The sequence below is a fragment of the Symphalangus syndactylus genome, chromosome 18 (genome assembly GCF_028878055.3).
Source record: "Symphalangus syndactylus isolate Jambi chromosome 18, NHGRI_mSymSyn1-v2.1_pri, whole genome shotgun sequence".
Lineage (NCBI taxonomy): Eukaryota > Metazoa > Chordata > Mammalia > Primates > Hylobatidae > Symphalangus > Symphalangus syndactylus.
In genome coordinates, this window is record NC_072440.2 from 75096138 (window position 1) to 75118292 (window position 22155).

General features: G+C 48.8%; 1 protein-coding gene across 14 annotated transcripts in view; it reads left to right on the top strand.

The window, feature by feature from the left end:
- Positions 1–22155, top strand: part of LOC129468204 (multidrug resistance-associated protein 1-like) — a 36069-nt gene that overhangs the window by 1350 nt on the left and 12564 nt on the right. For 9 of the 14 annotated variants that reach the window (XR_010117204.1, XR_010117205.1, XM_063623803.1 and 6 more), the window contains exons 2-6: positions 1297–1403; positions 13062–13238; positions 15026–15151; positions 19801–19938; positions 21833–21958. Coding sequence is in view for 12 of the 14 variants with exons in the window: in XM_063623803.1 (XP_063479873.1) it covers positions 1297–1403; positions 13062–13238; positions 15026–15151; positions 19801–19938; positions 21833–21958 (674 nt within the window). In the remaining 2 variants the exon portion in view is untranslated. Of the gene's footprint in view, positions 1–1296; positions 1404–13061; positions 13239–15025; positions 15152–19800; positions 19939–20174; positions 20816–21832; positions 21959–22155 lie in introns of those variants that run through there. The other 5 variants (XM_063623808.1, XM_063623807.1, XM_063623801.1 and 2 more) reach the window with 4 other exon arrangements.

Genomic DNA, 22155 nt, shown 5'->3' on the forward strand with positions numbered 1-22155 from the left:
CTCCCGAGTAGCTGGGATTACAGGCATGCACCACCACACCTGGCTAATTTTGTCTTTTTAGTAGAGACAGGGTTTCGCCGTGTTGGCCAGGCTGGTCTCGAACTCCTGACCTCGTGATCCACCTGCCTTGGCCTCTCAAAGTGTTGGGATTACAGGCATGAGCCACTGAGCCTGGCCTGGTGAGCTAGTTTTTAAATTTGTTATAGGGACAAGAGAGACAAGAGTCTCCTTATGTTGCCCAGGCCGGTCTCGACCCCCTGGCCTCAAGTGATTCTCCCAACTCAGCCTCCCAAAGTGGTGGGATTACAGATGGGTGCCACCGCACCTGCCCTCTAAGGAGGGTTTCATTATAAACCTACCCTGAAGGGAGGGAATCCGATTTTACGAGAGGGTGTAGCCTGGTGAGGCCTGGATGACCTCTGGAGGCAGGGGCTTGTGCCTGGTCTGAGACCTAAGGGACAAAGGGCAGACGTGAAGTTGCCCTACCCAGGCAGAGGGTACAGTGTGGGCAAAGTCAGGAAGTGGCAGGGCTTGGATCACTCCAGGAAGAGAGAGGAGTCGTGTCACAGGAGCTCGAGACCCAGAGAGTGAGGCAGGCAGGCAGGGACCAAGCTTGGGCACAGCCAGGGAGGCAGGACAGGGCATGGTGGGGCCAATGGAATCATTACCCAAGACGGGCATTTTTAGGGAAACAGCTTAGATAAGGTCAGGCGTACAGTAGCTCCCACCTGTAATCCTAGCATTTGGGGAGGCTGAGGTGGGAGGACTGCTTGAGCCTGGGAGTTCGAGACCCAGCCTAGGCAACATAGTGAGACCCCATATCCACAAAAAATTTAAAAAAGGAGTTTGTGTTCCTGTAGTAGCATACTTGGGAGGTTGAGGTGGCAGTATCATTTGAGCCCGAGAGTTCAAGACTAAAGTGAGCTGATTGAGCCATTGCACTCCAGCTGAGCGACAGAGAGATACGCTGTCTCAAAGGAAATACAAATTAAAAATCCAGCCGGGCAGGCTGGCATGTGCCTGTAGTCTCAGCTATTTGGGACACTGAGGTGGGAGGATCGCTTGAGCCCAGGAGTTCAAGGCTGCCGTGAGCTATGATTGTGCCACTGCACTCCAGCCTGGGTGGCAGAGAAAGACTCTGTCTCTTAAAAAAAAAAAAAAAAAAAAAAAAAAAAAACTTAGATAAGAGGATGTTGTGCCTCCCTGGGGGTCTTCAGTCACCCATGGTCCTGGCAAGAGAAGAGGGCCAGGAGAGAGCTTCACCCACCTGATGTCTTGCCCATGTGACATCTGCAGGTGCTGGCATCGCCACGACTGTTGTTACACTCGAGCTGAGGAGGCTGGCTGCAGCCCCAAGACAGAGCGCTACTCCTGGCAGTGCGTCAATCAGAGCTTCCTGTGCGGTGAGTCCCCAGCACCACTATGCCACCCACCCCGAGTATCCCCTGGGCATCCTGGCACAGCCAGATGACTTCCGTGCCCCTGTTGCAATAACCACTGCTTCCAACTCTCTGTAGACCACCCCTTGGGTATATCTAATGTAAGTGGTATTTATTTATTTTTTGAATCAGAGTCTCGCTGTGTCACCCAGGTTAGAGTGTGGTGGTGTGATCTTGGCTCACTACAACCTCTGCCCACTGTGTTCAAGCGATTCTCATGCCTCGGCCTCCCAAGTGGCTGGGACTACAGGCACGCACCACCACACCCAGCTAATTTTTGTATTATTTTCAGTTGAGGTGGGGTTTCACCAAGTTGGCCAGGCTGGTCTCAAACTCCCCACCTCAAGGGATCTGCCCGTCTCGGCCTCCCAAAGTGCTGGGATTACAGGCGTGAGGCATGGTGTCCAGCCCTAATGTGAGTGATCTTTTTTTTTTTTTTTGAGACAGAGTCTTTCTCTGTCCCTGAGGCTGGAGTGCAGTGGTGCGATCTCGGCTCACTGCAAGCTCCGCCTCCCGGGTTCATGCCATTCTCCTGCCTCAGCCTCCCAAGTAGCTGGGACTCAGGCCTGTGCCACCACGCCCGGCGAATTTTTTTGTATGTTTAGTAGAGACGAGGTTTCACCATGTTAGCCAGGATGGTCTTGATCTCCTGGCCTCGTGATCCACCTGCCTTGGCCTCCGAAAGTGCTGTGATTATAGGCGTGAGCCACTGCGCCCGGCCGACATGCCCTTTCTCTGTAAAGATTTCTGTGGGCAAGGTTCCCCAAAGGGCAGGGCCTGGGCCAGTGCAGTGACCGGTGACCACAGGACTCATCTCTTGTGGCTGAATTGCGTGTCTGGACAGTTGTGTCGTTCTGATTCTGCTCAGAGGGTGGTGGGCCTGACTGGATTTCCCTAGATGAGGAAGCAGCCTCGGGTAGCTGTGATTCTTTGAGTTGGGAACAGCAAGTGGCCTGCAGACTCCCAGGGAATCGTCCCTTCCTTGAGCCTTTAGGTATTGCCCAGTATTCACCGTTTTTCCCAGAAGCATCCAGTAGTGAGAGTCACAGTTCTTACCTCCTGGAGTTGTTAAAGTAAAGAAGGACACATTAGGGTCCCTGCCTGTAAGGAACACCCAGGAGGCCTCGATACTTTTTTTTTTTTTTTTTTTTGAAGACAGAGTCTTGCTCTTTCACCCAGGCTGGAGGACAATGACCTGATCTCGGCTCACTGCAACCTCCACCTCCTGGGTTCAAGCAATTCTTGGCCTCAGCCTCCCGACTAGCTGGGATTACAGACATTTGCCACCATGGCCGGCTAATTTTTTTGTATTTTTTAGTAGAGATGGAGTTTCACTATGTTGGCCAGGCTGGTCTTGAACTCCTGGCCTCAAGTGATCTGCCCTCCTCAGCCTCTCAAAGTGCTGGGATTTCAGGTGTGACCCTCTGCGCCCGGCCCTGATACTTTTTTTTTTTCTTTGAGACAGTCTCTTACTCTGTCACCCAGGCTGGAATGCAGTGGGACGATCAAAGCTCACTGCAGCCTCAACCCCCTAGGCTCAAAAGATCCTCCCACTTCAGCCTTCTGAGTAGGTGGGACTACAGGCCTGCACTACCATGCCTGGATAATTTTTAAATGGTCTTGAGATGTCTTCTCGTTAAGGAGATGGGCCGTTTGGAGGTAAAGGATAAAATGAATGAGTTCTGTCATGATTCACTGTTCTAGAACTTGCATGACCTTTACTGTGTTAGCTCTTTGAATGTTCTTGAAATTTTAGACTTTCTTTGTAAACAAATGATATGTCCTTAGCATTGTATAAAAGCTGTTATGTGCAACAATGTGGAGATTCCTTATCTGATTTAATAAAATACTTAAACACTGAAAAAAAATTTTTTGTGTGTGAAGACAGGGTCTTACTGTGTTGCCCAGGCTTTTCTTGAACTCCTGAGCTCAAGCAATCCTCCCGCCTCAGCTTCCCAAAGTGCTGGGTTTACAGGCGTGAGCCACTGTGCCCGGTCCCCAGATGATCTTAGCTTTGTGACCTGTGCTGTTGGCTGCTGTAGGGGCCGTGACGGAGGTGATGTGGGGGTGGATGGCCGGGGTGACCCGTGTTGGCTGCTTTCTGCAACAGTCAAAGTTCATGGTCAGACTCAGATTTCCTCTTGTCATGCCTTCCTTCCCTTCCTTCCGCTGCCTCCCACAGCCGCCCTTTGGGTCTGGGCTGGCCATCTGGCTCTGAGCAGGAAGCTAGCGTGTGCTCTTCAATTTGCTTTCTGCAGAGGAAACACCTTCCTTTGCTCAGCGTTTCCTGACCTCTCCTTCCCTGGAGTTCCGGTGTCCTTAAATGCTCTCTGGTTTCTTCTGTAGCTTACTTTCTTGCTTGAAAGGGCAACGTTTCTTTGTCCTTTAAGCTTCTTATTTCTGGGCAATACAGTGGTGGTGGCAGTGGTGATTATTATTAACTATTAGTATCTGCTACTACTGTTTATTGTCTCTAGACTGTATCAGCACTTGTCACACATTGTCCTGTTGAATCCTCTCCAGAACTCTTCCAAATGATGTGTTTTCCTGACTTTTAAACAAATTAAAAAAAATTTTTTTTTTTTTGAGACGGAGTCTCGCTCTGTCTCCCAGGCTGGAGTGCAGTGGCACGATCTCGGCTCACTGCAAGCCCCGCCTTCCGGGTTCATGCCATTCTCCTGCCTCAACCTCCTGAGCAGCTGGGACTACAGGCGTCTGCCACCACACCCGGCTAATATTTTTTTAAATATTTTTAGTAGAGATAGGTTTTCACCATGTTAGCCAGGATGGTCTCGATCTCCTGACCTCATGATCTGCATGCCTTGGCCTCCCAAAGTGCTGGGATTACAGGCGTGAGCCTCAGCGCCCGGCCAAAAATTTTTTTTTAAAGAAATGGGGTCTCGCTCGGTGCGATCGCTCATGCCTGTAATCCCAGCACTTTGGGAGGCTGAGGTAGGCGGATCACCTGAGGTTGGGAGATTCCAGGACAGCCTGACCAACATGGAGAAACCCCATCTCTACTAAAAATACAAGATTAGCCAGGCGTGGTGGCAGGTGCCTGTAGTCCCAGCTACTCGGGAAGCTGAGGCAGGAGAATCGTTTGAACCCTGGACGCAGAGGTTGCGGTGAGCTGAGATCTCTCCATTGCACTCCAGCCTGGGCAACAAGAGCGAAACTCAGTCTCAAAAAAAAAAAAAAAAAAGAAAAAGAAATGGGGTCTCACTGTGTTGCCCAGGCTGGTCTAGAATTCCTGGGCTCCAGCAGTCCTCCCATTTCAGTCTCCCAAATTGCTGGGATTAAATGTGTGAGCCTCTGTTCCCAGGCTTTTTCTTTCTTTCTTTCTTTCTTTCTTTGAGCCTGAGTCTCGCTTTGTCGCCAGGCTGGAGTGCAGTGGTACGATCTGGGCTCACTGCAACCTCCACTTCCCAGGTTCAAGTGATTCTTCTGCCTCAGCCTCCCAAGTAGCTGGGACTACAGGTGCATGCCACCATGCCTGTTTAATTTTTGAATTTTTAGTACAGACGGGGTTTCACCATATTGGCCAGGATGGTCTTGAACTCCTGATCTCGTGATCGGCCTGCCTCGGCCTCCCAAAGTGTTGGGATTACAGGCGTGAGCCACCGCGCCTGGCCTTCCTTTTTTTTTGAAACAGGTTCTCACTCTGTTGCCCAGGTTGGAGTGCAGTGGTGTGATTGTATCTCACTGCAGTGTCTACCTTCCAAGGCTCACGTGATCTCCTGCTTCAGCCCACTGAGTAGCTGGGATTATAGGCGAGTGTCACCATGCCTGGCTAATTTTTGCGTTTTTAGTAGCGACGGGCGTCGCCATATTGTCCAGGCCGGTTTTGAACTCCTGGGCTCAAGCGATCCACCCGCGTCGGCCTCCGAAAGTGCCGGGATTACAGGCGTGAGCCACCGTGCCCAGCTTTTCTGACTCTTTTTACTGATCAGGAGACTGAAGCTTGGAGAAATTAAGTGACTTGCCCAAGTTCACATGGGGTCAAGGCCTGAATTTGAATTTACATCTGCTCGATTAGGAAGTGAGTGGTCATAGCTCTACCTGGATGGATTGTTATTTAATTGTTAAAATTTTTCAAAATAATTTTAAATTATTTTATTAAAAAAGAGACAGGGTATCATTATGTTTCCCAGGCTGGTGTTGAACTCCTGGGCTCAAGTGATCCTCCTGCCTTGGCCTCCCAAAGTGCTGAGATTACAAGTGCAAACTACTGTGCCCAGCCAGATTATTACTTAATAACCAAAACAACAATAACAAAACCAAAACAAAGGAGGAAGTTGATGGTGGACAAGGAAGAAGATCATTGCAAAGGTTGGGGGCAGGTTGTTTGGGGAGTGTGGAGGAAGCTTTTTAAATGAGGTACCTGAGTTGGATTTTGAAGGATGAATAGGAGTTTATTAGGACAGAAAGACATTGCAGAGAGAGGATCTAGCAAGAGGTGACTGAAGAAACCATTTTTTTGACCAGCAGCTGGGGAATGCCTTGAAGGCAGGAACCACAGCCTTCCTGAATCTCCAGTGCCTGGAACACTGTCTGGAACATTATCTGACAACAAGCTTGGTATACTTCTTTAAGTAAATGCCTGAGTTGGCACATCTGGGGAACAGGGTGGGAGAAATTGTAGGAGAAGTAGATAGGACTTGAATGTAGAAGGAAGGCCTCATGGGTCACTGCAAGGGTTGGTTCTTTTTTTGTTTGTTTGTTTTTTGAGATGGAGTCTCGCTTTGTCGCCCAGGCTGGAGTGCAGTGGCGCGATCTCGGCTCACTGCAAGCTGCGCCTCCCGGGTGCACGCCCTTCTCCTGCCTCAGCCTCTCCGAGTAGCTGGGACTACAGGCGACCGCCACCACGCCCGGCTAATTTTTTGTATTTTTAGTAGAGATGGGGTTTCACCGTGGTCTCGATCTGCTGACCTCGTGATCCACTCGCCTCGGCCTCCCAAAGTGCTGGGATTACAAGTGTGAGCCACCGCGCCCAGCCAGGGTTGGTTCTTAAAAGCAATAGGGAGCCATGGGAAGTTGTTTGCCAGCAGAAGAGAGAAGGCCATTAGATCTGCCCTATTTATTAATGCAAATATCTAAGTCTGTGAATCTTCCTCTGAGCAGGAAAACGTGATTGCTTTTAAATCCATATGGAAAGACCCTCAGTTTTACTCATGATAAAGAGAAAAGGAACTTAAACTACAGAGAGATATTTTTCACCTCAGATTGGCAGAGGTCAGAAACTTGTTATCTGCTGTGCTTTGTGAAGTAATTGCCTTTGTACCTTATCAGCTGGACTATGAATTGATGTTCCCCATTTGGAGGGCAGTGTCTGTCTAAATGTTGCTGTAGGCACCCTTTGACCTGGCAGGTTCCTTTTTTGAAAATTTATATATATGTGAGACAGAGTCTCATTATGTTGCCCAGGGTGGTGTCAAACTCCTGGGCTCATGGGATCCTCCCACCTGGGCCTCCCAAAGTGCTGGAGTTACAGATGGGAGCCACCACACCTGGCCGAGAAAGTGATCTTATCAACACTCTCGCTTGAGTGTGAAATCAGGCTCCTACCAAGCTGTTTATTCAATGCTGCATTGTTTGTAAGAGCAACACCAATGCCAAGTCCCCAGGAGACCGATGGAAGTCAAGTTCGTCCCTACAATAGAACACAAAGCAGCCATAACAAAGAGTGAGGAAAGTGTTCATGTATAATGCGGGATGATCTTTAAAATCTGTGATTAAGAGAAAAAAGCAAAGTACAGAACATTATGTAATGTATGCTTCCTTCCATTTGATAACAGAAGATACATATTTACTTTTGTTATTTTTGTATAAAATATTTTCTGAAAGAAGACATAAGAAACCCATGATCATTGCCTCTAGAGAGAGGAACTGAGGGGAAGGGCTTAGGGAATGGAATGAGAAGACTTGTCCCTTTTACCTCTGTGTTCAAAAGGAGTATCAAGAATAAAACACATCTACGTTACTGATAAAGATCAGTTTCCAAAGGCTGTGTGCGGTGGTTCACACCTGTGATCCCGGCACTTTGGGAGGCCAAGGCGAGTGGATTGCTTGAGCTCAGGACTTTGAGACCAGCCTGGGCAACGTGGCAAAACCTCATTTCTACTAAAAATACAAAATTAGCTGGGCATGGTGGTGTGCGCCTGTGGTCCTAGCTACTCAGGAGGCTGAGGTGGGAGGATTGCTGGAGCCTGAGAGGTTGAGGCTGCAGTGAGCTATGATTGCGCCACTGCGTTCCAGCCTGGGCAAAAGAGACCTTGTCTCAAAAAAAAAAAAAAAAAAAAAGTTCAGTTTTTAATATTAGCTAAGTAAAAAAAAGCAAGGTATAGAATAGAGTATCGTGGTGGCTTTTGCGGCAACAAAATACGTCGTATTTGGAATATATCTGGAAGAACGTAGGATGTTAGCATTGGTAGCTTTCCTGTAGGATGGGATTGGGGGGCTGTTAGTTTGGGGAGAAAGACATTTTTCACTGTATACCTTTTTGAGTAATTTGGAAGAGTTTTAAGCACACAACTATATTACCTATTAAAAATAATTACAAAGAGGGAGACATGGGTGGATGCATGGATGGATGGTTGGGTGGGTAGATGGATTGATGGGTGAATGAATTGGTAGGTGGCTAGGGTGGATGGATGAATTGGTGGATGGGTAGGTGGAGGGATGAATGAATTGGTGGGTAGGTGGATGGATGAATGAATTGGTGGGTTGGTGGATGGGTGGATGAATTGGTAGGTGGGTGGATGGATGGATTGATGGGTGAATGAATTGGTAGGTGGGTAGGGTGGATGGGTGAATTGGTGGATGGGTAGGTGGATGGATGAATGAATTGGTGGGTAGGTGGATGGATGAATGAATTGGTGGGTTGGTGGATGGGTGGATGAATTGGTAGGTGGGTGGATGGATGGATTGATGGGTGAATGAATTGGTAGGTGGGTAGGGTGGATGGATGAATTGGTGGATGGGTAGGTGGATGGATGAATGAATTGGTGGGTTGGTGGATGGGTGGATGAATTGGTAGGTGGGTGGATGGATGGATTGATGGGTGAATGAATTGGTAGGTGGGTAGGGTGGATGGGTGAATTGGTAGATGGGTAGGTGGATGGATAAATTAATTGGTGGGTGGGTGGATGGATGGATGAACTGGTGGGTAGGTGGATGGATGGATGGGTGGGTGAATGAATTGGTAGGTGGGTAGGGTGGATGGGTGAATTGGATGGGTAGGTGGATGGATGAATGAATTGGTGGGTGGGTGGATGCATGGATGAACTGGCGGGTGGGTGGATGGATGGATTGATGGGTGAATGAATTGGTAGGTGGGTAGGGTGGATGGATGAATTGGTGGATGAGTAGGTGGATGGATGAATGAATTGGTGGGCTGGTGGATGGGTGGATGAATTGGTAGGTGGGTAGCTGAATGGATGAAGTGGTTGGGGGGTGGATGGATGAGTTGGTGAGTGAGTGGGTGGGTGGATGGATGGATGGATGGGTTCATGGTTGGGTGATAAATATATCCATGGGTATACATATGGATGTGTACATAGATAATTCTCTGGCTATGGTGGGGAGGACTGGCTGTGGTGGGGAGCACTGACTGTAGCGGGGAGGACTCAGTGGGACAAGGAGAGGCTGGAGGCAGGGAAGACTTAGGAAGCAATTGCAATAGTCCTGGCAAGGAATAATTTGGGGCTAGGATCAGGTCAATTCAATGTTTAACATTGGAACTATGTCTCTTGTGTACATAACTGCCTATGTCAAGTCTTGGTATTGTTTTCTTTCTAGCAGGGCACATTCCTTTGGAATGAGCTTTTACTGGCAACTGCTCAGAAGCTGTTCTGTATGTAATGACCACCAACAGTTTAATCCTTTTTTTAGCCATCACCTTAGGAATTAACAGTAGTATGAAATCCATTAAAATAATCAGTCTTTGAGATGTCATGCCTTCTCAACGATCAACTTCTTCTTTACAAGGCTGTATTCCCAATGTGCCAGGCCAAAAAGACGTGAACTTTGTCCTTTTTAGGGTTTGCGTCTTGATGTTTCCTAGCTAAATCTCTTTGTATGTGTTGGCCTTGTAAGGTTTACTTTTTTTTTTTTTTTTTGAGATGGAGACTCACTGTGTTGCCTAGGCTGGAGTGCAGTGGTGCAATCTCGGCTCCCTGCAACCTCTGCCTCCCGGGTTCAGGTGATTCTCCTGCCTGAGCCTCCCGAGTAGCTGGGATTACAGATGTGCACTAGCATGCCGGGCTAGTTTTTGTGTTTTTAGTAGAGATGGGAGTTTCGCCATGTTGGCCAGGCTTATCTCAGACTCCTGACTGCTTGCCTAGGCCTCCCAAAGTGCTAGGATTACAGGCATGAGCCACCGCGCCCAACCTAATAACTAGATCTCTTTAGTTATTGGAACATGTATGTTTTGATCAGATTGACACATTTTTTTTTGAAGTGAAGTGATCTTATTTCCCTCATTTCTCATTTTTAACATTTTTTTTTTTTTGACATGGCTTTAAAGCTGTGTGGAGCTGTAGGGGTCTGGGTTCCTTGACATTCCATGAGGGTCTCACATGATCATAGGAGGGCTGTTGGAATCAGAGCTATTTGGAGGACGCATAGGCCGGTAGGATGGGAAGGCTGGGGGAGAAGTGGGCTTTTTGGGGACCACAGCCAACTGGACAACTGGGCCTGATCTAAAGACCGGCCCCTCCCAGCTCCTACCGATGGTCATGTAGCAGGCCCAGCACCACCAGATTTTCTGTTTTTTTTTTTTGAGACACAGTCTTGCTCTGTTGCCAGGCTGGGGTGCAGTGGCACGATATCAGCTCACTGTAACCTCCGCCTCCCGGGTTCAAGTGATTCCCCTGCCTCAGCCTCCTGAGTAGCTGGGACTGCAGGCATGCACCACTGTGCCTGGCTAATTTTTTGTATTTTAGTAGAGATGAGGTTTTACCATGTTGGCCAGGATGGTCTCGATCCGATCTCCTGACCTTGTGATCCTCCTGCCTCGGCCTCCCAAAGTGCTGGGATGACAGGCATGAGCAACTGCACCCAGAAGATTTTCTGTTTTTTAAAGTTATGCCAGAGACCGGGCGCGGTGGCTCACACCTGTAATTCCAACACTTTGGGAGGCGGAGGTTGGCAAACCACCTGAGGTTTAGGACTTCGAGACCAGACTGGCCAATATGGTAAAACCTTGTCTCTACTGAAAATTCGAAAAAATTAGCCGAGCGGGGTGGCAAGTGACTGTAGTCCCAGCTACTTAGGAGGTTGAGGCAGGAGAATCACTTGAACCCGGGAAGCAGAGATTGCAGTGAGCTGAGATTGCTTGAAACTGGGAAGCGGAGATTGCAAGTGAGCTGAGATCACGCCACTGCATTCCAGTCTGGGTGAGAAAGCAAGACTGTCAAAAAAAAAATAAATAAATAAAAAGCCGGAAATCAAATTTTAAATGTTTGGAGCTAATCTAATTTTTTTTTTTAAATAAAAAGTATGCCTAAAACAACAGCAATAATGACAAGCCATCTATGGGCCAAACTGTGGGTGGGGAAACCTATTTTGTACTTCTTATTTTATCCAATCGAATTGTGGTGGAGATAGGAAATTGAGACCCAAAAGGGTAGTAAGTTTTCCCAAAGTTGTTTAGTCAGTTGCCAGATTATGGCTTGAATTAAATTTAAATTCTTCTGCTGGGCATGGTGGTACACACCTGTAGTACAGTGTTTGGGAGGCAGAGGTGGGAGGACTGTTTGAGCCCAAAAGTTCAAGGCACAGGAAGCTGTGATCTTACCACCACACTTCAGCCTGGGCAACGGAGCAAGACCTCATTTCCAAAAAAGAAAAAAAAGAAAAATTTAAATTCTTCATTACAGAACAGCTGATGGCGGAGGTTTATTCTTGGGCAGGTACATCTGATCTATTTATGTGTGTATCTATGAATTTATCTATTTGGTATGGCTCTTTAACAAAATACAGGCTTTTTTTTTTTTTTGTAAGTAAAAGTAATTGAAACAAAATTTGTTTCCAAGGCTGGACAGCTCAGTGGTAAAATGCAGACTTGAACCACATTGCCTGAGTTTGAATTCAGCTCCAGAGCTTACCAGCTGTGTGATACTGGACACTGTATTTAACCCTTCCGTGCCTGAGTTTCACATCTGAGAAAGGAAATGATAAAAATACTTAGAGAATGAGAGGAGATAATACACATGAGGTACTTAGAATAAAGTCTGGCACACAGAACTGCAATTTGGTTGTTATCCCTGGTGGTGGTGGTGGTGGTGGTGATGATGGTGACGGTGGTGGTGGTGGTGGCGGCGGTGGTGATAGCAGTGATGATTGTGGTGATTGTGGTGGCAATGATGGCCTGATGATGGTGGTGATTGTGGTGGCGGTGATGCTGGTGATGGTGGTGGTGATGATGGCGGCGGTGGTAGTGATGGCCATGGTGGTGGTGGTGGTGGTGATGATGGCAGTAGTAGTGATGGTGGTGGTGGTTGTGGTGGAGGTGATGGTGGTAGTGGTGGTGGTGATGGCAGTGGTGGTGATGGCATTGATGGTGGTGGCAGTGATATTGGTAATGGTGATGATGGCAGTGGTGGTGATGGTGGTGGCAGTGGTATTGGTGGTGGTGATGATGGTGGTGATGGTGATGATCACGATGGTGATGATGGTGGTGGTATGGTGTTGGCAGTGATACTGGTGGTGGTGATGATGGCGGTGATGATGCTGGTGGTGGTGATGGTGATGGCGGTGATGGCGTTGGCAGTGATATTGCTGGTGGTGATGGTCATAGTGGGGTAGGTGATGGTGATTAATGAAGATGATTAGAAAGTCCTCAGTTCACAAGGTCAGAGTGATATAGCTGACACAGGGTTCTTCGGTTACAAGAGAATATCCTGCAGGGTTCCTTTAAATGGCTGTCTCTGTCTTTTATACTACAGTGGGATTTGCCCATAGGTTCTGGGGACTGTTAATGTGAGATGAGATGCTACATACCTTTTTGTTGTTGGTGGGGTTTTTTTGTGTGTATGCACTGTTGTGTGTGTGAGACAGGGTCTCGCTCTGTTGCCCAGGGTGTAGTACAGTGGCATGATCTCAGCTCATTGCAACTTCTGCCTGCCAGGCTCAGGCAGTCCTCCCACTTCAGCCTCCTGAGTGGCTGGGAATACAGGCACGCTCCATGCTCAGCCACTTTCTGTGTTTTTCATAGAGGCAGCATCTCACTATGTTGCCTAGGCTGGTCTCCAACTCCCAGCCTAAAGTGGTCTGCCCACTTGGCCTCCCAAAGTGCTGGGATTACAGGCATGAGCCACCGCACCTGACCTGTATGCTCCTGTTAAGAGAGCTTTATTTTTATTTACTTATTTTGAGACAGGGTCTCTGTTGCTCAGGTGGGAGTGCAGAAGACACCACATACCTTTATCCCTCATTCCTCATTTCTTAGTCTTTCTGGCTACTGATCTTTTGAGTCTGCGTGTTCATCCTGAGAGGTCCTTGGATATATAGGAGGCTTGTCTGTTTCTTCAAACCCCGTGACAGCTGGTTTCATGCTCCAGGCAAGTTCCTGTCCTCTGGGGTGTGTCCTGCTGACCCCTTCGTCTGTGTTTGTGTTCGCAGGACTGGAATGTCACGTGGTATACCAGCAACCCCGACTTCACCAAGTGCTTTCAGAGCACGGTCCTCGTGTGGGTGCCTTGTTTTTACCTCTGGGCCTGTTTCCCCTTCTACTTCCTCTATCTCTCCCGACATGACCGGGGCTACATTCAGATGACACCTCTCAACAAAACCAAAGCTGTAAGTCACGGGGGGGGGGGTTTCGTTGTGGGGGGTGGGGAGGTGCACCTGGACGGGGAGTGGTGGTTGGTGAGAACTGACATTTTTCTTCTACTTAGTTGGCCCTAAGTTCCTTCTTCTAGAAGGCAGAAGAATAATGTGGGAGGTGAAAACTGGAGCTCTGGAGACAAATGTGGGTACAAATCTTGGCTCTGCCACTTAGTATTTGGCCTTGAGCCAATTTTTTTTAACCTCCCCAAGCCTCAGTTTCCCTGTTTATGCAACAGGAATGATAGGATTGTTCTCAAGGCATTACTGGGAGATTATCAGCTCTTCCCCTCTTACTGAGGCGATCTCCTTTTTATTTAATTAAATATATGTATATAGATTTTTTCTGGCTAATTTTTAATTTATTTTTTGTAGAGAGGGGGGTCTTGTTGTGTTGCCCAGGCTGGTCTTGAACACCTGGCCTCAAGCAGTCCTCCTTCCTTGGTCTCCCAAAGTACTGGGATTCCAGGTGTGAACCACCACGGCTGGCCCCTAATTTTTTTTTCTAAGTTGGCTTTTATTTTGAAATAATTTAAAGCTACAGGAAAATTGCAATAATGGGCCAGGTGTGGTGGCTCACGCCTTTAATCCCAGCACTTTGGGAGGCCAAGGCGGGCAGATCACAGGAGTTTGAGACCAGCCTGACCAACATGGTGAACCCTGTCTCTACTGAAAATACAAAAATGAGCTGGGTGTGGTGGCACGTGCCTGTAATTTTAGCTACTTGGGAGGCTGAGGTGGGAGGATCCCTTGAACCTAGGAGGCAGAGGTTGCAGCGAACTCAGATCGTGCCACTGCACTCTAGCCTATGCAACAGAGTGAGACTCCTTCTCAAAAAAAAAAAAAAAAAAGTTGCGATAATGATACCAGGAACTGCTGCCTGATTTTCTCTATCCATCACTCATAGTCACTGTTTCCTGTTTTTTTGTTGGTTTGTTTGTTTTTTTTTTTTGACACAGGGTCTTGCTGTTTTGCCCAGGCTAGAGTGCAATGGTATGATCACAGCATACTGCAACCTCGAACTCCTGGCTCAAGCCATCCTCCTGCCTCAGCTTTTTGAGTAGCTGGTAGCTGGGACTGCAGGCATACACCACCATGCCTGGCTAATTTAAAACAATTTTTTGTAGAGACAGGGTCTCGCCTTGTTGCCCAGGCTGTTGTCAAACTCCTAACTTCCAGTGATCCTCATGCCTCGGCCACCCAAAGTGCTGGTATTACAGGCATGAATCCGGCCTGTATTCACTGATTTTTTTAATCTTTTGTTACATTTGTTTTATCACGAGCTTTTGCTCTCTCTATATATATGCATGCTATAATTTATTTTTTCTGAATCATTTGAGAATGGATGCACCTTGAATCATATCCCACCCATAGAGGGCCCTCAGTAAATACTGGCTGAATGAATTGTTGTCGTGGAGGGCTTTCTTGTGCAATGTGCCGGAGTTGCAGCTAGAGATGAGCTGTGAGCTGAGCTCTTGAGCGTTCAGGCACCGAGGAGCATGGTGACCAGACAAACAGTCCTGTTGGAGGTAGTGGGGCGTAGCAAGCTGGTTATAGACCATCACGTGCCGGTCTGGATGCCAGCTCACCCTACCGAGGACTTGTCCTTATTCCAGAGGATATGTTCCATGTCCTAGGACTGTGGCTGATCATTTGAAGGCTGGCTGGTTCCCCTATCCCTGGGGCTGAGCTGTTTGTGCAGGCCCTGGGGGAGGTTCCAGGGCTGTCTGTTGTAGGAGATGTATGTGCTTCTCTTCCAGGCCTTGGGATTTTTGCTGTGGATCGTCTGCTGGGCAGACGTCTTCTACTCTTTCTGGGAAAGAAGTCGGGGCATATTCCTGGCCCCAGTGTTTCTGGTCAGCCCAACTCTCTTGGGCATCACCATGGTAAGTAGGAGCTGGCTGTGACCCCTGGGCCATCTGCTGGGCTCAGTGGAGACCAAAAGTAGTAGCTCGTAAGACTAGAATCATAGTTTTTTAAGGCAGTGATCAGCTGGAGCTGGGATAGAAATGTAGCCTTTTTTTTTTTTTTTTTTTTAAGAGATGAGATTTCGCTTTCATCCAGGCTGGAGTGCAGTGGTACCATCATAGTTCACTGCAGCCTCAAACTTCTGGCCTCAAGCAATCCTCCTACCTCAGACTTCTGAGTAGTTGGGACTACAGATGTGTGTCACCACGCCCAGCTTATTTTTGGCTAATTTTAAAATTTTCTGTAGAAATGGGATCTCACTGTGTTGTCTAGGCTGGTCTTAAACTCCTGGCCTCAAGTGATCCTTCCAGAGCACTGGCATTATAAACATGAGCCACTGTTTCCAGCCCCAGCTGCAGTCTTTGGATGGGGCGTATGTTGTCCAGTTTGCCACAGTCCCCACCATGCCCTATCGTCTTCCCTGCCAATGAATCTGAGTGGCAGATGCCACCTTTTGTTGTGTTTGCCATACTATGCTCTTGTATTGGCTACTTTTGTCACTTATATACTAACTACCTGGGGTCTAATGGCCTTGAATTTTCACTATCTGGCATAGGGGGTGGGTTGCTACGCTAAATAGGAAACCGCTGTGTCCCAGGGGGGATACACAACTTAGTGAGTGATAGAGACAAGGAAACGACTTTATTAATTACAGCTGACATGTATTGAGCACTTACTATGTATGTACCTGGCTATATTCTTGGTGTTTCACGTGTCTTGAAATTCATTGAATTTTCACAACAACCCTGTGAGATGGGTACTGCTTTGTTCCCATCTTACAGGTGAGGAAACAAGGCATAGAGAGGTTAAGTGTCCTGCCCAAGGTCACACTGCTAATGTGCAGCTGAGTCAGGGGTGGGACCCCAGACACCATGCTTTTAGCCCCTGCAACCTGCAACTTCTGAGCCCTGATCAGAGAGTTCTCGGAGAGTGTAGCCCTTGAGTATTGTAAAAAGAGGAGGGAGGCTGGGCACGGTGGCTCATGCCTGTAATCCCAGCACTTTGGGAGGCCGAGGCGGGAGAATCACTTGAGGTCGGGAGTTTGAGACCAGTGTAGCCAACATAGCAAAACCCCGTCTCTACTAAAAATAAAAAAAAATAGCCGGCGTGGTGGCAGACGCCTGTAGTCCTAGCTACTCAAGAGGCTGAGGCAGGAGAATTGCTTGAACCCAGGAAGTGGAGGCTGCAGTAAGCCGAGATCGCGCCACTCTGCTCCAGTCTGGGGGACAGAGCGAAACCTCATCTCAAAAAAGAAAAAAAAGGAGAGAACAAGTTTAAGGCAGGACATTCTGAGCAGGGTGAACAGTGTGTCCAGGGAGGGGTGGAAGGTTAAGGGGAATATGCAGGCAGGGAGGACAAGGTGTTTGGTGAAGGAACACAGTGTGAAGGTTGGGGGGATAGAGTGGATGTGACAGAGGGGTCAGGAAAGACAACGCGGAGCCAGATTGCCAAGGACCATGAATCTTTATTTTTCTAAATTAATTTTTCATTTTTTAAATTTTAGAGTCAGTCATACTCTGTTGCCCAGGCTGGACTTCACTGGTGTGAGATCACAGCTCACTGCATGCTTGAGCTCCTGGGCTCAAATGATCCTTCTGCCTCAGCCTCCCAAGTAGCTGGGAGTGTAGACATGCGCCAACATGCCCATCTAAATTTATTTTTTATTTTTTATTTTTTTTATGTTTCCCCCCGAGATGGAGTTTCGCTCTTGTTGCCCAGGCTGGAATGTAATGGCGTGATCTTGAGTTGCGGCAACCTCCACCTCCCGGATTCAAGCTATTCTCCTGCCTCAGCCTCCCGAGAAGCTGGGCTGACAGGCATGCGCCACCACGCCCATCTAATTTTGTATTTTTAGTAGAGATGAGATTTTACCATGTTGGCCAGGCTGGTCTCGAACTCTCGACCTCAGGTGATCCACCCACCTAGGCCCCCAAAGTGCTGGGATTACAGGCATGAGCCACCACCCCTGGCCAATTTGTTATTTTTGTAGAGACAGGGTCTCCCTTTGTTGCCCAGGCTGGCCTCAAACTCCTTGTCTCAAGTGATCCTCCTGCCTGGGCCTCCCAAAGTGCTAGGATTACAGGTGTGAGCCATCATGCCCGGCCCAGACCATGATTCTATATAGCACACATATGTGCTGTCCACTGTCTGCCAGGAACTGTCCTAATCTCTTTATTTATTAACCCTTTTACATTGTAAATAAGATAAGCAAACTGTGGTACAGAGAGGAGAAGGACTGGCCCAAGGTCACCTGGTCAGTAAGTGGTAGGGCCAGCTTCCAGTCTAGGCCCCAGTGTGTAGCCTGGCACCTGCGGGGCTCTCTCTACTTCACGCCTGGCTCTGCTGCTGGGTTTGATTCACCTTTGTGTCCTCAGAGCCTGGCACTGTGCCTGGCATGCAGTAAGCATTCCATAAATGCATGGAGGGAATGAGAGAGTAAAGGGTTTTGCATTTTCCTGAATTTGGGTCTTGGGCTCAGCGTTCTGGCAGTGGGGTATTAGAGTGGATATTTTTTTTATTTTTATTTTTTCAATTTCACTATAATAGAGACAGGGTCTTTCCATGTTGCCCTGGCTAGTCTTAAACTCCGGGCTCAAGTGATCCCCCTGCCTTGGCCTCCTAAAGTGGTGGGATTACAGGCATGAGCCACCATACGTGGTCAGCTGTTTTTGACTTGAGTAGGTCGTCCTCCCTTAACTTTCCTTGTTCCTGGTCTTTTTTTTTTTTTCCTTTGAGGCAGAGTTTCGCTCTTTTTTCCCAGGCTGGTGCGCAATGGCGCGATCTTGGCTCACTGCAACCTCTGCCTCCCGGGTTCAAGTGATTCTCCTGCCTCAGCCTCCCCAGTAACTGGGATTACAGGCACGTGCCACCACACCTGGCTAATTTTTGTATTTTTAGTACAGACAGGGTTTCACCATGTTGGCCAGGCTGGTTTCAAACTCCTGACCTCAGATGATCCACGTGCCTCGGCCTCCCAAAGTGCTGGTATTACAGGCGTGAGCCACCGTGCCCGGCCGTTCCTGGTCTTTGGATCGTTCATTTATGCCTCTGTCACCCTGGGGGAAACGGGGGTGATAGTCTGAGGTTTGGGGCTTTTGACCCCTCAGGGGACTCTGAGCTGGGCTGGCCAAGAGGTGAACTGGCCTATGAGATCCTCAGCCTCTCCTTATCCACCTGAGATCTCTGGGATAGAATGGAGGACCAGCTCAGCTGTGAATGCGTCAGAAACATTCTGACTATATCCCAGGGAACCAGAATATGCAGGCACTGGGAATATGGGACAGGATGCAGCCAGCACATTTTTTTTTTTTTTTTTTTTTTTTTTTTTTTTTGAGATGGAGTCTCACTCTGTCGCCCAGGCTGGAATGCAGTGGCACGATCTCAGCTCACTGTAGCCTCCGCCTCCCAGGTTCAAGTGATTCTCCTGCCTCAGCTTCCCAGCTAGCTGTGACTAAAGGCGCACGCCACCACGCCTGGCTGATTTTTGTATTTTTAGTAGAGATAGGGTTTCACCATGTTGGCCAGGCTGGTCTCAAACTCCTGACCTCAAGTGATCTGCCCGCCTTGGCCTCCCAAAGTGCTGGGATTATAGGCATGAGCCACTGCGCCCGGCTGATTTTTTTTTTTTTTTTAATTTTTTATCCCTAATCTGTATCAAGCGTTGGAGACACAAGCATATAGTCCAGCTGTGCAAACAGACATTAAACAAATGATTCCTCAGAAAGGCACAAAGTGTTTAAACGTCTGCAGAGTACTGTGTGAGGGTGAAGGTAGGGGAGCTTGCTTTGGTCTGGGGGATAGCCAGGCTTCCCTGAGGGAGGGTTGGTGGAGCTGAAGCCTGAGAATGAGCAGGTTGTTAAAAAGCTGATGAGGCTGAGGGCAGAGGACCAGCTAGGGAGAAAAGCACATATAAAGTCCTGGGGGTCACAGCGAAAACTTGAGAGTTCTGTGTGGCTGGAGCAGAGATGGCCGAGGTGGAGAGCAGGGGCGATGGGGCAGAGGCTGACCCCGGGAACGTTGAGCATCAGGGCAAGTGGGTTTTGTTTTTCATTCCGGGTACTCTGCCTGTTCTTTTAAATAAAGTTTTATTGGCATGAAGGCGGCATGTCCATTCATTTACATCTTTCCTCTTGCCACTTTCACACTGCAGTGGCAAAGCTGAGTAGTTTTGATGTGGAGTCTATGGCCCATGAAGTCCAAGATATTTATTACGTGGCCCATTAAGAAATAGTGTGGCTGGGAGCAGTGGCTCACACCTGTAATCCCAGCACCTTGGGAGGCCGACAAGTGGATCACCTGAGGTCAGGAGTTTGAGACCAGCCTGGCCAACATGGTGAAACCCTGTCTTTACTAAAAATACAAAAATTAGCTAGGCGTGGTGGTGGGCACCTGTAGTCCCAGCTACTTGGGAGGCTGAGGCAGGAGAATCACTTGAACCTGGGAGGCGGAGGTTGCAAGTGAGCTGAGATTGCCCCACTGCACTCCGGCCTGGGTAACAAGAGTGAAACTCTGTCTGAAAAAAAGAAAAAAATAACCAACAACTCCTGTCATGTGCTTCTCTCCTCAGCTGCTTGCTACCTTTTTAATTCAGCTGGAGAGGAGGAAGGGAGTTCAGTCTTCAGGGATCATGCTCACTTTCTGGCTGGTAGCCCTACTGTGTGCGCTAGCCATCCTGAGATCCAAAATTATGACTGCCTTAAAAGAGGTAAGTGGCGGTCTCGTTCCTCATCTTCCTTCAGTGGCCCTGGGGGGAGAGATGCTGGGTCCCTCTGGCTTGTGTAGAACTCATGCGTTGCCATGGGAACCAGGGGATGGGTACCACATGCACCTAGCTTCTCCCTTGGTGACTTCCCTACCCCCCCAAATCCTCATTAAGTCAGCCCTAGCCTTTTTTCTAGCACCTCCTTTCCCCAGGGCCTGATTTGTCTGTGTTGCTCCAAGGGGCTCCCATGGGACCTCCAAGGGCAGGAGTTGTGGGCCGATGCCAGGCTGGCCCCGTCAGCAGGAAACAGCAAGACAGGCAGCTCCAAATGCTGCCAGGCTGGGATGGAGCTGAGCCGGGAACGGTGTTTGCAGAGTGACTGTTCCCCTGGGGGACCCTAGGCTTGTCCTCACGTTACCCTTGTCCCATCAGTTGCTGCTCTCGCTGGAGAAGTTGTTTACATTGGCTGCCGTGTGCTGCTCCTAGGAATTTTGAGGAGTGTGCACTTTTTATTTTTTTATTTTTTTTGCTGCTGTGACTGAGACGGAGTCTCGCTGTGTCACCAGGCTGGAGTGCAGTGGCGCGATCTAGGCTCACTGTAACTTCTACCTCCTGTGTTCAAGCGATTCTCCTGCCTCAGCCTCCCAAGTACCTGGGACCACAGGCACACGCCACCACGCCCATCTAATTTTTGTATTTTTAGTAGAGACGGGGTTTCACCATGTTGGCCAGGATGGTCTACATCACTTGACCTTGTGATCCACCCGCCTCGGCCTCCCAAAGTGTTGGGATTACAGGCGTGAGCCACCGCGCCTGGCCTGGAGTGTGTGCTTTTAGAATAACCTGCTGTTCCTGCCATCTTGGAGCTAATTAGGGACTGGCGTGAGGCAAAGGAAGGAAAAGAAGCTGAACATTTTGACTATTGAGTGCCTACATATGATCATGAGTGATGGCAGCTGATGCTGATCGAGTTCATGTTTTCAAAGTGCCTCGCAGGGGACTGTGTATGTGTCACGAATAATCCTCCTGACCTCTTGCAGTGACTTGGACAGAATTTCTCAGCCTCAGCACTAATTGACATTTTGGATTGGAGACTCCTTTGTTGTAGGGGCTGTCCTGTGCTTTGTAGACATTTAGGGGCGTCCCTGGCTTCCCCTGACTGGGTGCCATAACACTCCCAAGTTATGACAAATGAGATGTCCCCAGACACTGCCAGATGTTTCCTGGGAGGCAGAATCACCCCTGGTTAAGAACCACTGGTGGTTTATAGGTGGGGAAACTGAGGCACAGAAAGGTTAAATAAGTTGACAAGATCCCACAGCCAGTGTGAGAGAGCCAGGCCTTGATACAGCTCTGTTTCACTCCCAAGCCCTGTCTTCCTCCCGTCAGGCAGCGGTGAGCAGTGAGACTACCTGTGATGGAGCCGGCTTTCTGCCATTACGTCCCTGGGGGAGCTGGGAGCCCCTGGGGAGCCTGCGATGTCCCTGCGGCTGAGTGGGTGCACCTTCCATGGTGCCGTCTGCCCTCTGGGTTTCTGCCACCTGCTCTCAGAATGCGATCTTTTTTTTTTTTTTTGAGATGGAGTTTCACTCTGTCACACAGGCTGGAATGCAGTGGTGCGATATCGGCTCACTGCAGCCTCCAGCTCCTGGGTTCAAGTGATTCTCCTGTCTCAGCCTCCCGAGTAGCTGGGATTACAGTCGCCTGCCACCACACCTGGCTAATTTTTTAATTTTTAGTAGAGACGGGGTTTCACCATGTTGACCAGGCTGGTCTCCAACTCTTGACCTCAGGTGTTCTGCCTGTCTCGGCCTCCAAACGTGCTAGGATTACAGGGGAGCCACCACACCCAGCCCCAGAATGTGATCTTTTTCGTCCTTCCTTCCCCACCATGCAGGATGCCCGGGTGGACCTGTTTCGTGACATCACTTTCTATGTCTGCTTTTCCCTCTTACTCATTCAGCTCGTCTTGTCCTGTTTCTCAGATCGCTCACCCCTGTTCTCGGAAACCATCCACGACCCTGTAAGTGTGACCACAGACAAGTGTGTGTGCATGTGTGTGTGTGAGTGAGATGCGTGACATAGTACCAGCTAATATTTCTTAGATCCATCCAGGATCTCGTTCCAGCCTCCCTCAACCCCGATACAGGGAATATCATCCCGCCTACTTTACAGATGGAAAAACTGAGGCTTAGATGTGACTGGGGGAGCTGAAGGAGA